Here is a 16,922-nt window from a genome sequence, read left to right as displayed (position 1 = left end):
TTTCCCAAACAGCTACTTAACATTAGAGTTTAACAAGAAATTAATGCCATTTTGCCATTTGCTGCAACCCCCCCCAGCCCCCCCTCCACCCACCCAGCCCCACAAATATTTGGTGAGCCTCTCATAAACCGCCTACATGAACAATTTCAATCAGCACAAGCCTTTCATGAGTGATTATGAGGAGGCTGCTGAGGAGAAAGGCTGATTCTCGCATAAAGCGATAGCTTACAAAGAACAGACCCTCTTTTAGTTTTAAAGGATTGAGAACATAAAAAGAAAATAAAAAGCAGTTTAAATCACCACAGGAGGTAAAACTGAAACAAGATATATATATATATATATATATATACTTATATATATATATATATATATATATATATATTTATTTATATTTTTATTTATATATTTATAATTTCTTATAATTACTCTCTTTTGAGCAACTCTTGCAGGAGTTGATGAACTCTTACTTTCAGTCCACGTTTTACTCAGAGGGTCAAACAGCACAACAGTAATATAATACACCACTGAAAGTCTATATATAAACATCTGCATCTCAATGGAAAAAATAAACACCGACGCAAATTTGGTTCCCAGCTGAAGTCGATCCGCTCCTCAGTCATATGAAAAACAATCGAACGACTAAATTTCTTGGCGAAAAATGTAAGGACTTTCCTTGAAGAGATTAGCCACTGATTTCCTAGATCTGTGGACGTTGGCCGATATTTGTACTGACAAAGGAAACGAAAAGTTAAAAAAAAGGAAAATACTAAAGCATGTTCTTGTTTATGTGATACAAAATCCTACTGAGGTTGTCTTGCTGATTACTCAAGTGGCATTCATCCATATAACACTCACCATTCGCTGCTTTTCACTGAAGTCTTCACTCATGTCTCTGTTTTGCCCTTTGTTTTGTCTGAATGTTGCGATTTGCCCTAATGTGTCCTTTCCTCTTTTTTGTGCTTTTTCCTTTGGTTTGTTATTTTGTTTATATTTCCTTTTAATTCATGTAAAGCACTTTGACTTGCGTTGTTGCTGAAAATCTGCTAAATAAATAAAACCTTACCTTACCTTTCACTGAAGTCTTCAAAGGCCCCTTTTGTTTTCAAAAAGGCCTTATGAAAGATGTTTTTTCTGTTTTTAAAAAATAGAAATACCAACTATGATTTATTAATAATTTCAACACTTCTGGTTTAAATGTCTCTAAGACATATTTGAACTTTAATGGCAGAATAAAATGAGTGCACTATATCTACAACAGACAGGAAATGAATTCATCCAACTGGCACAAAATGCATTTACTTAACTTATGTGCATATTTCATCAAAATGTAAAGAGACACAAAATAAATGAGAACATGATGGGAAGCATTATGGAAAACTAAATACTATAAAACTGGTTACATAACCGCATGTAATTATAATTATGGTTCAATTAAGGTTCCAAATCAGGTCCCACAAAAAAAAAAAAATCTGATGTTTGCACATAATTATCTAAAATATGGTTATGAGCTGCTCCTATTCAGAGGCAACTTAGTATCTATTTCTGCGCTGCTGGATTAAACAGAGAATCCCCCCAAGGTGGTGAGAGGGACATGTAGCAAATACTGACTGAAAAAAGACTTTTTATTTATTTTAGGAGCAAGTGGGGTGAATGCATCAAAGTAAAAAAAAATAAATAATCAAGGACTCCCTTGCTGTGCGGACGGCTTGCTGCCTTACTGAGCACCGGCCCAATCAGATTTGCTGAACTGGTCCAGCTGGACGGGGTCCTTGAAAAATCCTTTCAAAATCAGAGTCACCAAACAGATTAGATTTTACTGGAAAGCTACTTCAATGCTGGTTTTACTCCATGGTCAAGTAGTTGTTTTTTTTTTTGTTTTTTTTTTATCATTATTTCTTCATCAGACTAAAACATTTTATTGTTTTATTTGATTCCCACTTTAAAGGCTCAGACTGAGCAAAAATGCCCCCAGTAGAGGTCTAATACATAAGTTAGTTTTAATTTAGAAAAGCACAGCATCAAAAGACTATTGTATGAAATTTAATTTTAGAAAACAAAATGTTAAACATTTGTTGAGCAGGAAATGCGATGGGGCTTGTTTAGGGAACTTCTTATGCAACTTCTTTATTAAAGGGAGAGTTTTACACAAAATGTACGGGTTTTTTTTAACATGTTATGTGACATTGTTCCCAGATATTGCAACTTCTGAAGCTGCATTTTCTTCTAGACATTTTGAATAAACTGTGGGTTTTCCACAAAAAATTAGAGAAATGGATATTCTGAGAAAATATAAATGTGAAACTTTTAAAAAAAATCAAACTATTACTCTTACATATCTATAATCCCTTATTGCTTTTTAAAAGAATTAATTTTTCTCCTGTCGCAATTTTAAAAGAATGGTTCAACTTGCCCAGGTTTTATAAATGTATAAATCCCTCAGAAATGTGTCAAGTCACAGAACCTACTCAGGTTTCTAGCTGCACTTTGTGCAGCTACTCATTTTGTGCAGTGAGAGAGCAACAATAAAATGCTGACTAGTCCATGTTTCACAAAAAGAAAAAAAAAACAAAACATAAGTTTTTGACATGGCATGCTGATTCTGTTACTTCTGTTTTTTTTTTTTTTTTTTTACCAATTTGTTTCCAGATGTCAGAGGAACTAAATGCATACTCTGCTGTACAAAACTGCATTGCTGCCTACAGCAAAGTCTTCACCCAGAAGCGACGTAACTTCGCCTGATTTCAACCCAAGCATCGGCTGAAGTGTCTGTGAGGACACCTCGACTCAGATTCAGGGCCTCAGTATTGATGAGAGAGAATGGCCACAAGCCGGCGTCCCTCAGCTTGGCGCCCCGTTTGGCAGGGGGGCCCTCATCTGTCTGGGGATCAATGGCTCATTTAGCAGGACAGCAGTGCTGCGTCTTCCAGGAGGAAAACGTGACATTTGGACGAGATTTCATGTCCGTCTGGCAAGGGAGGTTTGAAAAAAAAAAAAAAAAAAAAGAAAGAAAAAAAACAAGCACCGCGCTTTTCATCTTTGCAAAATATCTTTTGAGTCATATTGTTTTCTTTCCACTGCACAACTTTAATGTGTTGGTCTTTCACATTAAAGTCTAATAAAATATATGCATGTTTATGGTTGTAATGTGACAACATGTGGAAAAATTCAAGTGGTATGGATACTTTTGATTCATAATCTACAGGGAATGGCTTCTTCCGTGGAATGAGACACTAAATTCTTTATGGAAAACTCACTTATTTGTGGCTTATTTCACAGAGTACGTTTAAAAGGTTTAAAGGAAAATTCAGACTGGGAAGGATTCAAGTAAGAAATGTAAATACATTTATCCCTTGTCTGAAGAATTGCATCTAAATGTTTTCGTAGACTCTTCAATCATAAATCATCAAAATGACTTCAATTACCTGCGGGAATAAGATTGCTCTGTAGACTTCAAAATAACAACAAAGAAATAAAAACAAGCCACAAACATCTCAAACACTCCACAGTTACTTACCATATACGTAGAATGGTTTGAAATCTGAGATATTTTTAAGCTCGGGAAGCACTTTTTCTCGTTTAAATAACATGAATCAAATGTGACTCAGCTTCGTTTTAGAACATCTACAATCTCACACAATCGCTCGCCTTTCACCTTTCTGCAGAGGCTGTGTCATAACGAGACGATGAAACACTAGTCAGAGTCAGAAATGAGTCACCATCATTCATTTATATCCAGATTTAAATAAATCAAACGTAGGAGACCGAGAACGAATGTGTAAGAGTGGTCCAGGAGAATATGGAAAAAAATACTTAAAAAAAAAAAAAAGAAAAGTTTTTAAGGAGTTTCACGAAAGTTTTCAACAGATCTGAGGATGCTGCTGCAAAGTCACCGCACCCTCTTGAGGATCAAACTAAATCTCGAAACAGCCAAAGGCGTTTGGTGAGAAGACTTATCTGCTCAACGGCACAAGCAACGCGTCTTCAAGTCTCCACCTTACAGCAGAATTAGGCCACTAGCTTCTAATATTTATTTCTGGGATGTGCAAAAGAAAAAAAAAAAACAGAGCCACAGCTACAAGGGCCCAAATGAACATGCTTCTCTCTATTTAGGTCTTTGGATGCAGCTTGTGACGCAGGTTTGCTGACGTAAGGCTCGTGCTTTAGTGTGATGTGAGAGAAAAAGGCTAGTTTTTGGTTTTTTTTAAGGTTCATGAGAATATTGGCACAGGACGTAATCAGCAGATGAACGGCAGATGAATATTACCTCAACACAAAGGCAGGTCGGTAATCAAGCTGCCAGCAGCACCAAGTGGAGGAGCTGATGTGGTCAGATGAGTTTCCTGTTGGACTTCTAACAAGCGGCTTTGTGCACAGGGACATCATGCTGGAGCAAATTAGACTGCACTCTGCGCCCACCATCAGCAACACGTCTGATGAGAAGAACATTTTTATAGAAGGAATGTCCAGCCCTTCATCAGAGCATCAGAGAGCAAGCTGCTTTGAAGCCGAAGGGTCACCGGGACGCATTTTCTCCCGCGTTTTCTAGACTGCATGAAAGCAGTTTTAGGAGCAATCTGTGTGGATTTCTGCCCGACACTTTGATACCCGACATGTTGCAGCCAGCGGATCAAAGCACCGACCCTCAGATGTTCGTCTTCACACACCGCTCGCCACCTGTAATGGGTCCGTACTCAAAGCTGCTGTAATCGCGGCATGCAGCGGTTAGGTTTGTGAAAAAAAAAAAAAACATCATTTCAAATGCAGCAGCACAAGTTTTTTGTTATCAGTTCTTGAGAATGTGTCACATATGGGAAAAAAAAACTGCAAGTAATCTCATCCTCTCTTTTTTTTTTATCGAGCTTTTAAAGTCTGAGGCTAAACCTAATCTTACCTCTTCCACAGGTAACGCTGCACTCGGTCCACGATCCGGGTTTCCAGAAGTAAACACGCCCGGGACTGTCGTCACCCTCCGAGACATTTTGACTGACTGTGTACTCGTATCGCACTCCTGGATTGGTCTCCTGAAACAGAAGCTGGGACATGAGGCGGAATCGTTACAAAAGTCCACTGTTGGAGTAATCAGAAGAAAAGTAAATGGCACTAAACCAAAATGAAGCAGAGATGCTGCAACTCAAAACACACAGATCTGAGCTGGGAAAGTAGAGACATGCGAGTGCTTCTACTAGTCTTAACCTAGAAGTTCAGATATGGCTCATTTTCCAAGAACTTTTAGAGCACAAAATAAAAGTAATAAAAGGAGTAAGAAATGCGTTTTCACCAGTTTTTCTGTTCAGCTGGTGTTGTAACCCCATTCTTTATCTCACCAACCTTTGCTGTCAATTTAAGCAGGAATAGCTGGAGGTAGCAAACAACTGTCACTTCCAGATTTGATTTTAAAAAGTTATTACTTTTGGTTTCCTGGCAGTGATCAATAAGTAAAAACAACAAAAAAAAGAAGAACAGCTGAAGCACTACGATCGCCTCAGTCCATCAACAAACCTGCAAAACATTTTTCAGGGACATTTTTCTTTTTTGACGCAAGATAAATTAAAATAAAGAGAACCGAGTTGATTCCAGGTCCAGGAAATGAAAACTATCAAGCAAAAAAGATAAAAAAGAGATAAATAAAAACCTGATTGACTGCAAACGGACTGAGAAGAAAAGAACATTTAAAATGTCATTAAGGGAATGTGTTTGCAAACTTTCGTATTCTCTCATCAAAATGTGAACAATTGCGCAAAAAGTTAAAGTAAAAAAAACAAAAAACAAAAAAAAAAAAACGCAAAAACAATTCGGCAGTAAACAGAAATGTAGAAAATGGGAGAATATTTTCAATTAAATGATCAAGTTCAACTCATTTGAATTCAGTAATGCAGACAGTTTCACAGTCATTTACATACAACATTTTACCGTATGCCAGAAATTCAATTAAAATATATTCATCACAAGGCGAATATGTGATTTGCTGCTGAACTGATAAGTTTGCACATTTACTTTAAAGCAGAGGGAAGACGAACTGGGATACTATACAAGGTATAATCAAAGTACAACATATTTCTGAACATGATCAGCTGAGTGATTTGTGTGAACCAGAAACATAACGAATGTGTGCGAGCTGTAATCCTATCATCCATCCATCAATTTAAAATAATTTTACAACCATGTTTCTGAACTGCAGGAGGAAGTCAGGGTACCCAGAGAGAACTCCATGGAATGCAAACCAATTCTTAACTTTTATGTGATGCATTTTGTCAAAAACCTTCGTAGACTGGTTCCCTGTGTCTGCATTCGAAACAGATTTGCACTCAGCATTTACATTTGAAAGTGAGAAAACTGAGAGAATCAGCTCTGAATAAAGGCGGCGGATGGCAGCGAAGTCATTTATTGTGCTTTTGTTGCAGCCGGTGGAATAAAAAACTCCCAACATGCTAGATGGAATAAAGGAATCAATTAGACACAAGGAAAGACATTTTCCCTCCGTCTGAGACCAAATGTGAAAATAGAATAGCTTCTTTAAGAAAATGGGGGAGAAAAAAAAAAATCCCCTCCAAATTCACAACAAACGGCATCAAGAAAAGGGTCGGAGGTTTGGCCACACCCCTCCAACATTAAACGGACTGATGCATCATCTCAAAAGAGAAGTGCATGCAAAATAGTGGAGGAAGCTCAAAGTGTTTCGTAAGAAGCAATTCTAACTTGCCGAGGGGTTTGCAGCTGAAAAACATGGAGATGATTTAATCTGCTGTTTTTCTGCCACCCTCAGTAAGTTTCCAGCCAAACTTTAGCGCGCCGCTCACTCCGAGTCGGAGAGAACTGTCACAGGAAGAAGAAAGACGTAAATCTTAGTTGTTTTTCTTTTTGAACGATTTAATCAGTTCCTTCATTTTGCCGTGAAGAGGTTCTTGGCTCACTCTTCTTCCCAACGTTGGATCACTTTATTACGGCTTTCAGACATTCCTCAATGCTGAACTTTTACGTTCCTGCTACACCGTTTTAGTTTGTGATGTACAAATTAATCGGGCAGAAAATCTGACAAGAGTTTTCCTTAATCCACCCAGATTTTTCCGTCTGACCCATGACCATCAGTTCAAAGCGTGAAAACGAAACACATGCTGCCACGCCCTCCACCCAGAAGAGGCCGAGACTCTGCAGCTGAAAATACACGTTCAGCTCTATGAGCTCCTTATTGTGCAGAATGATCTTCTTCAGAGTTACATACCAGAATATTTGAATCTGACCTTTTAGTGGTTTACAGATTGATCTCTAAGGTCTCTACTTTCTCCTCAGCACTCTCTTGATTGACAACATTTTCCCTGACTGTAGGGGCAAAAACAAAATAATTCATCTGTTGCTTTTATTCTAAACAAACAGTACACTGACCCTAGCCCTAACCCTACGAAGGGAGGTGTTGGTTTTTAAGAGAACGTCCTACCTGAATCCACAGCGGCTCCATCGTGGGCCCAGGAGACGTCAGGTTCTCCAGCTGCCCCGTCCTCTCGTAGGTGAACACGGCTCCCGCCGCCTTGTATTCCCCGTTCCACTGGATCGTCCAGCCTCCGTTCAGAAAATACTTGCCGGGGTTGTCACTCCGTAGCGCCAGGAAGTTTCCGGCTTCAGTTACCTCTTCGATTAGGATGTCCCAGGCTCCCTCCGGGATCAGTCCAATGTCTACATAGCCTAAACAGCAATAGGAACAAATACGAAACAAATTAAATGAGCATGCAAGGTAGGAATTAAGAACATTTAGAAAAGATATAGTGCAAGTTTCAGCTTAAGCAGAAGTTCATATTTCTGAAAGTTTTTTTTTTTTTTCCCTTCTTTTTTTTTTTAGAAGTTGTAGATTTGCAACTACAAAACAATGGTGACCACTAACATTTCAGGGGTAAAATGAAAAAAAAAAAACAAGAATAAAAAAATCTTCATCGGTTAAATTAAATCCACAGATGTCTTTTTTTTTTTTTAATCATATCGTACAAATTTGCCCTTTATGGCGCGTCAAAGCATCCCAATCGGTAAAACAAACATACCGAAACCTTCCCTCTCTTCAAACGTTCTCCTGACGGTTGTGCAGGTGGAGCCGTTGCCGTTGCAGACGCCGCAGCGATCCTCGACTGAGCTGGAGTTAATCACATAATCGCAGCCGATGCTCTGCAACAAAACAGGCCAAGAGGTGTCAGACGGCATCCCAGCAGACTTTAAGGCCGACATCCGTGGGAGGGAACGTTTATCGTTTGTCTCTAGAGAGATAAGCTCTCGAAAAGGATCAATTTATATTTACTTTACCCAGAACATTAAAAAAAAAACACCACAAAAACAGCTCACAAGCGTTGAGTTCCAGAGGAGGGCGACACAAATAAGAACGTGTCGTTTTAGGGTTGTTTTTTTTTCTGTTGCTTTGCTGTTTTTATCTCCTTCCATGCAGAGTTGCTGCTCCCACCAGGAGCAAAAATAAAAAAATTAAAAAAGCATGACATTTAACAGAGTTAACAAAAGAGAGAGAGACTCTCAGCGGTAGACGTCAGTTAATTAAATTAAATGATATGAGCAAAATATTATATTAAGACAGCGCGGATGTGTTCATGCTGGTTTCACACCATTCCAGGTGAAGCAGAGATAATGAAACTGAGAAGGTTTTAAATTAGTCGATCAGGTTGTTTTTGATGTGAGGAAACCAGCAAAAATTATTCCTGCAGCGCTTTAATTAGATTTTTTATTTTTTAATTCAAAATGTCGGACCTGCTTGAACCTCCTTATCTGTGTATGAATAAATAACAGCTGCAGGTCAGCATAGAAATTTAGAAAAACAGCAACAAAAGTTGTCAAACTTTCTTTCCCGGAGGATAGCAAACCTGATTCAACCCTGTAGCATCCCGAAGAAAAACAAAAACAGAAACACGCCACGCAACTACATTGCAAATGTCGATGCTGCCTTGCGTGAGCCGTACTGTTTGTTGTCCTGAAGATCAATACAATTCTATCAGCAACACATTTTTAATAATTAAGAAACTCCACAACTCAGAAATAAATGAAGAAAGTTGTAAAATGGACACTTTGAAACAAACAAAAAAAAAAATAGCTGTGAAGTTGATGATTAAAGTAGAAGAAAACAGACTATCCTAAAACTGCCTTAGCAACATTGCAGACTTATTTTTCACAACAGAATAAAAGTTAGAGAGTCTAATTGGTACGGAGACTCTGATCTCGGTTAAACAACGTAAAGGAGAAATAAACGACAAACAAATAAAAAAAAGATTATTCTTTAATAACACGGTGACTTTTCCGTTACTAAAGCAGGTAAGTCAAAGAGTATTTGGGTGAGTGACAAAAAAATGTCACTAAATGTTATAAAGCCGGGTCTGACCGGTGTCCACTCGGCACACAGACGTCGTCTATCAGCGGCTGGCATTTTAGCCCGGGGTGAAAACACCGTGTTGCGCTCTCGCCTATCTGGACAGATAACGGCGGCTCACTCTCCTATCGGCGTGCTCATCGTCACGCAGAATGTCAAACACGCCGCACGCGGCCGCAGAGAAAACAAGGTGAGGGTTAAATTTAACGCCCGCATAATTAATGTTGTGATTCTGTCGAGCGAAGGAGATGCTGAAAGCTACACCTAAACGAGTAAGGTTTAATAAATGCAGCGGGGGGTTGGGCTAAAGCGATCAGTCAGTGAGGGAAACTAATTGCCACGCAGCAGGCGTTGGACAGAAACTTTGCGTAGCTCCAATATCAACAGACGAATGCAACATTAAAGTTAAGGTCACAATGAAAACAGCCAAGATAAGACGAGAAGTTTAATGCTGGACAGATTGGTAGAACACAGCTGGAAAAAGAAGAGAACTGGTGTTAATGGTCAAGTTAGGATTTCAGAGTAAGTAAAACCTCATAGCAACATCTGTGTGAATCTAATATTTCAGTATATTACAAATATGCTCTTTAAAAAAAAAAATAAAAAAAACTATTTCTCCTACTGTTAAAAGTGTTTTGCAATAGAAATGCAACAGAAAGTTCAGGATTGCTGAATGGTGCCGACAGTAATGCAATAACCTTCCCCAGTCTGCCGACTGACAGAAGGCTGGTATCTCTTCTCTTTATTACAAGAAAGACACGTTTGCTGCTTTTGAAATATTTCTGAGAGGAACAAGGAATGAGAGTTATGGGATGGAAACTCCAGGCTCTCTTAAAACATCCTTTCTGTCAGGGAGAAGATTACAGACTTCATTCTAGCAAGTACACAGAGAGATTTGGGATATCTGGACGGTCTTTATTGTAGATGTTGCATCATTTGAAGTATTAAAATAAATGTCACGGGCAACAATATAATGATCACTGAGTTGTATTAAAGATGGTACACTTTTTTTTTTGCTTACTTTTTCTGCAAACACTGTGAAATCCCAAAAACAATTTACTGTATTTTTGCTCAAGGTTATCAGAACTGTACCATCTCATATCCATCCACACCAAAAGCAGAGAAACAAATGAAACGAAGGTGGAGTTTAGAACAAGTGATTCATCGATACCTGACAAATGCCGTTGATGCACATGTCTCTGCTTTTGTTGCCTTCGTAACACGGAGTCCCGTCAGCGACGGCGTCTCGCATTTTCTCTGAGAAGTTTTCATTGAGGGGACGGCAATGAAGCTCACAGGGGCTGACTGTCAGGGGGAAAAGGAGACAAACACAGGAAATACAGACGCATTGCAAACATATTGCAGTTGAGTTAAGATGGAGGTATTGCCAACAAAGTAAATGTTTCCAATGATATCCGTCTTATGCACATACCACAAACTACAATGACTTATTGGGGCAGTTTAGACAAAGTTTCACATTTCTTTTGTTGTGTTTTGCTCACAAAATAAAAAGCCTTAAGGCACTAGAGCATAGAAAGTAAGAAAATTATATTTACATCTATGAAATATTCAATGAAATATTTATTCAGAAATGTGTAAACAGGTTTGCAAATAAGTTCATGTGAGGCTTTCCAGCAAAGCATTTTATTTTATTCTTTTTTTGGAAACAATCACAGCTTAGGACACCAGGGTACAACTGAACTTATGCAGCAGAAAATCTTAGATTATGTTATGAAATCAGAATTAGGGACACCAGAGACAATGATCTTGAATAAATGATGAATAGAAGTTTTTGACAGATGGATAAGGCCTTTGTTTTAGGCATTAGGACAAAATGTATTTGGGGAAAAAAAAGCTAATCAATAACCAACCTTAACTATCCAATGCAAAACAGACACAAATCATCCCAACACAAACTTGTTACGAAAGAAAATGGCAGCCAAGCTTATTAACACCAGCTTATGTATTTTTTAAAAACAGAAGGAGGAAAACTGAGCGAGCGTGCCGTTCGTTGGACGAACTCACCTTTGTTGATAACTGCCTCCCACTTGTAGAAGTTGCCCTTGTAGGGCAGAGTGTTGAAGTGAGTGCACTGAATGTTTCTGAAGGAAGGCCAGTCAGCTCGACACGGTGTGGTGTTACACAGCCTGTACCGCCGCCGCTCTCCCAGACAGTACCTCCCTCTGTGTTTTGGACTGTGGGGAATTCAAAGATGTGTGAATGTTGATGTTTTGACAAGCAGGTACACCTGGGTACATTAAAATGCAGGCATTACAAGATGCCAGATCAAGATGCAAGAAAATGCAGAAAATCGTGATTGGAAATGACAAAAACCCACATTAGTGGAAATTACCGGTGGTATTTTAACGTAAGACTTTCCCTATATTATATTATACAAGTAGAAAAGATTTGCTTTTTTTTTGCGTGCTTTTTTTAGTATTGGGGTTGGAAGTCAATTCTGACAAGTGAGACATTTGCGTAAAGGCAACTAAAATGGAAATTCCCACAATAAGTGGCATGTCAGACCTTCACAGGTGGAGACGGAGAAGCTAAATCGCTTATTCTGCTCGGCATTCACGACTATTTTCAGTATAAAACTTTCTGTTGCCCAGAGAGTCTTCTGCCTGTTAACCAATGATTAAAACAGGGGTGTTTGGGAAATGACAGAATGTGACAAATGTGTCACTCTTTGTTTTAAATATCTCAGAAAACAACAGAATTTGCTTATATGCAAGTGTAATAAATTAGCATTAAAAAGAAGCAGCTGTTTCTGGAGATAGTTTGGGCTTTTTTCTGGTACGTTTCTTTTAAAACATTTTTTTTTCCTTTATCTTCTTTTTTTGCAGCAGACCAAATAAAAACTGAGATCTAGAACAATACTGAATTTGTAATGTCTCATGGAAACGTAGCAGATTTCAAATTTTATTAGTCACATCCACTGACATCTTGTTCACCTTTCAAACAAACACGTTTTGTCCAAGATTTATTACCCAAGACACTTTGAACTCTCAATGTTTGCTTTAAAAACAGAATACGTGCCCATTACAACTCAAAAGATCTCAAATGACATCCGAATGAGCAGAACCAAGTCGCCCTTTATGGTGAAACTGATTCCAATCAAGAGATTTACAATTGTAGGATTTTTCTCATAATCCCACTACCTGATTGAGCTGGAATGCCTGCAGATTAAAGCAGCTACTTTGGATTGCAGAACCTCTGGTGTCCCACCTTCTTCCCCAGAGAAAAAGCTGTAACTGAAGCTGCATCAACAGAGTCACTGCCGTCACCAAGGACCTCCATCAATCAACCGATCTCACTTGCTCCACGTGCAAAGAAGAACAAAAGCACGAGCGGGGAAACTTAGCAGATGCTTAATGGCATTCTTCCACAAGATGGAGGACTGATAAATGGGAGTGTGTCTCCTCAGTATTCCCTGCACACGTACATCCAATCTCCAACTTCTCTCCAAAGGGTTCACAGTAAATAATCTGTCAAGGTGAAACAACTTCACTGCGACTGTAAATCAACACACCAGGGTGAGTCTCTATTTAATGCGGTGCATTTGTTTGTAAAACTTCTGTGGTTTTATTTATTACATGGCAATAGTATTTCTTCAGCATCCACGTTATTCATTTCTGGGGTTACCTTGCAAGTAAAAATGATTATAAATTGAATATATAGCAGATCTTATGTCTAGTGAAATGCTTTCCAGCTGTCATAAACTCTGATTTATCCTGTTCTGACATTTATTTTTTCATTTAGACTGTGTTTAACCAGGAAAATGAAATCCTGAAGGAAATGTCATGGGCAGAACAATATGAAAACCATTCCAATCTTTAGACGCGTAGATACAACATTTTACTTTAGCAGCATATCTAAAAGTTTTCTTTCCCCAGTTCTTTCCTGGCCTTTGGTAAACACAGAGAAAAAGCCTCGGAGCAAAGACTGCAACCGGTTGAACTTTGCCTTGTTGTTAGTGAGCAGGGAGCGGTCGAGTGTAATTAGCAAAAGCCAGCCATGTCTGAACCCTCTGTTGGAAATAACTTCAAGTCATTGATCGTAATTAGATGCGAGTTACAGGGTGAGACCAGCAGCTTTGTACAGAAACACACACAGGGCCAGCAGAATCTCAAAGAGTGTGAGTGTGCGCTTCACATCTCATCCTATGCTCCGCGACCTCCGCAACTCATGTCCTCCGCCATCATTATGTAACGCATACCTCATGAAAATGTGCCCTGGCAGCCACTAACAAGGACAGCCATTATCGGACCTTCTGGTGATAAGACGTGGGATAACTTTGAAGTTACGTCTCTTTGACTGACAGTAATAAAAGCGCAGCCTCTCTCACCCTTCATTAGTGGGGCAAGTTGCTCTGCCGTCTCTTACATTTTTAATTTCTCCTGCTATCAAAGGACTTATAGGGTGAGAGTGAAGAAAATATGAAGTAGAGCATTAGGTTTGATTTCTCTGAGAAAATACATAGCATTTTCATACTCTTACTGGTGTCACCAATGCCTTATTACGTTACATTTTCACTTGAATTTAAGGAATATTATCTTATTTTTGAGTTACACAATGCGTACATTACATGTACGTACTACATCTTCTTTCTCTTATTTCTTTTTTTTGCTCGTCTCCTACAACGTATAGATCTGTCTCTGCTTCGACACACCCGAGTCAGATAACCAGTTAATTATTAAATCTATGGAGAACCTGACTGCAAAGTGTGGAGGTAATTCAGTCATGCTGGACCAGAGACACACCTAATAGTTGCAGGACACCGGAGCTCAAGGCCTGGATGTGAAGAATCCTTTTTGGGAACACAAAGTCTCTCAAAAATGATAAAGTTTCCTGCTGTAACGTGACAAACAGTAGGTAATGTGAGGGATTTAAATCATTTTGTGTTGGTGCAGCATTGTTCAAAACGGCTTTAAATTTGATTCAGAGCAAAAGCAAAAATCCAAGTGGAATCGGGAAGATAGATTTGAAAAGTTTTAACTTTTTAATTCGTAAAGGAAGATAATTATTTTACCGGAGCTAAACAGAAGCAGTTAAACTCACACAGGATTGTCACAGTCTCTCTCTGCACTCTGGACACCGGCTCCACACGACCTGGAACAAGCCGACCACTCGCTCCACGAAGCCCAGCCGCCGTGAACGCTTTCCGGCCCGAGGCCTGCCGGGACGCACTCCCCGTTGATGCACCACTAGGAGGAACAAACCCAGGTTTACAGGACTGACAGACCTCCATAATCTTTGCATTTTACACCATCTACTTTCAGTTTGCTGGGAAATGAGTGCAGCTTCGTTTTCATGCTGCGTGTCTCTGAACTGGGTGGGTTTTACTCCAGAGACGGATGAGGATGTCTGGCCCACATTGTAAGTCGCAAGAAAAAAAAAAAAAAGTAAAAGAAAATACAAGGAATGCAGAAGTTGAGATGAATCGCAGACTTTGACGAGAAACGACAGAGGTGCTATCGCTAGCGTTCGTTTGCCGAATCTGTAGTGGGAAGGGATGTCAGGCTGGGACGTGAGCAACGTATTCAGCACAAATTGAATCCAGAAAACTTCCAATGAAATGCTTTCCTAGAAACACAACGTTGCACTGCTCTGCTTAAAGGGTGATTATATTTCGTTCAATTTAGGCACAGTTTAACAACAGAATGACAGGATTCATCTCAAGTATTATGCTGTTGAAAGGGACCGGCCATTTCAAACATGAATCTTATTTTAGGTGTCAAGGCAGAATTATTTTCAGCTGGTGTGTAAGAAATCTCTGGGGATTCTTGTAATCTTCACACAGTGTAGCTTCCAGTGCAACACTGCTCACTCCAAGAAAAAAGAAAAAAAAAAGAAAAAAGATTGAGCAAAGCATTCCTTTGAACTAGAATAGTTCCCTGTAGAAATAAAAGATTGACATTTTTGACTAGCGAAGCCTTCAGATCTGTTCCGTAGTCATGAATCGGAGTATTTACCTTGTCCTCCCCGCAGCTCGTTCCATCCACGGCGCCATCCAGCTTTGAGTGGCAGGTCGTTCCGACGGTGCACCACAGGGTGCTGCACACGTCCTAGGAAGGCAGAGACTGATTAATGTGTCACTTCACGACGTGCTGCTTAATTAGGTTTATGTCTTTGTGGGGCTGCAGATTTCCATAATAAATCTAAAACTAATTTAGACTAAACCACAGTAACTATATGGGATCAAAGCACAAAACCCAAGCTTACTCATCAAGGTGTAAAGTTACTCCTGAACTGTTTCATTTTTTAAAGCACCTATTATTTAAGACTGACCATATTCTATAGCAAATAATTAAGAGTTGTCTCTTAATACAGCAACGAATTGTTTTTCTGTCATGTTGATATAAACCTTTTCTTCAAATATACTATATATTCATATGAGATTAGAACATGCAGTGAGGAAACAGTTTGGGCTTTTCCTCTTGGTTAACCAGCGTTGCAGACCGAGGAACGGAAAAAGGGATTTATTTAGAAATTTCAGCTTGAAAGCCTCAATGTCAACACTGTTTATTCAACTGAACTGCAAAAAAAAAAAAATAAATAAATAAAGGTTGGTTCCATGCATTTTCTGATATCTAGTATACTTCAAAAAACTAAAGTCAGCAGCAATACTGCTGGTAATTCCACCATGTCGTCCTCCAAATCACCATATTCCCACTGCCAGGTTGGAGAGACGAGGACTTTTGAGTGAAGTGAATCGGTAATAAAAAGGATTTGCTTCACACAAGCGGAAGCAAAAAGTGTATATATATATATATATATACATATATATATATATATATATATATATGTATATATATATATATATAAAAACCATGGAGATGCCAATAAACAAGACAGCAGCAGCAACTGTTGAAGCACAATACTGAAATAAAAAATAACAACATTACTGCTTGTGCGATACATGGACGGTGCCTGGATTGGGAACCATCCATCATCTGTACCACTTATTCTTAAATGAGATGAAGAGGAAAGGCAGGGTACACCNTGGACCGGTCACCTGNCCATNACACAGCATGGGTTTGGGAGCCTCAGGGTCTTTTTGTTGCCTTTTATAGACACTTTGGCTCTGTTGGCATCTCTAAGCTACAACCTTCCCTCTTGCACTGGAGCAGTTTTGAGCCGAGGGTGAAGTAACTGCTGAAGTAAGTCTGATGACATTCTTCTTAATCTAAAAAAAAAAAAAAAAAAGTTGGATTGCTTCCTCTGAAGCCGGAGGGATAAACTTCCCCACTGGCCTGGGAATGCCTCTGGGATACCCTAGAATTATCTGCAGAAGGATTTCTGGTTTTCTTTCCTGTATTTTTTTTACCCCCAGTGACCTGAACTCTGACGAGCAGAAGACAAATAAATATATGATAGAGCTCAGGAAATATATCTACACATCTCGCTCCTGTTTGCCTTCAACTTAGCAGATGGACTGCAGTGCAAGTCAGTGATGCATGCAAGTTAAAAATGCTGCAGTTTTCAAACTATTGCGTAAGACACAACATATAAAGACTATGCCCAGCAGAGTTATCCCTGAATGCCATCAGTGATGTGTTTTATATTGGAT

General features: G+C 39.1%; 1 protein-coding gene across 2 annotated transcripts in view; it reads right to left on the bottom strand.

Annotated features, from left to right (window-relative positions):
- The window catches only part of adamts7 (a disintegrin-like and metallopeptidase (reprolysin type) with thrombospondin type 1 motif, 7), a 154,169-nt gene that overhangs the window by 53,192 nt on the left and 84,055 nt on the right, over window positions 1-16,922 (bottom strand). For both annotated transcript variants that reach the window (XM_015040163.1, XM_015040164.1), the window contains exons 10-16: window positions 15,325-15,417; window positions 14,411-14,556; window positions 11,375-11,544; window positions 10,521-10,654; window positions 8,028-8,148; window positions 7,433-7,677; window positions 4,892-5,033 (exon numbers count right to left, since the gene is read on the bottom strand). In XM_015040163.1, coding sequence (XP_014895649.1) covers window positions 4,892-5,033; window positions 7,433-7,677; window positions 8,028-8,148; window positions 10,521-10,654; window positions 11,375-11,544; window positions 14,411-14,556; window positions 15,325-15,417 — 1,051 coding nt within the window. The remainder of the gene's footprint in view (window positions 1-4,891; window positions 5,034-7,432; window positions 7,678-8,027; window positions 8,149-10,520; window positions 10,655-11,374; window positions 11,545-14,410; window positions 14,557-15,324; window positions 15,418-16,922) is intronic.

The sequence above is a fragment of the Poecilia latipinna genome, unplaced genomic scaffold (genome assembly GCF_001443285.1).
Source record: "Poecilia latipinna isolate Pla-1442-1.1 unplaced genomic scaffold, P_latipinna-1.0 Scaffold498, whole genome shotgun sequence".
NCBI lineage: Eukaryota > Metazoa > Chordata > Actinopteri > Cyprinodontiformes > Poeciliidae > Poecilia > Poecilia latipinna.
Note: the sequence above shows the minus strand (reverse complement) of the source record. Positions and strands in the feature narration are given on the sequence as shown.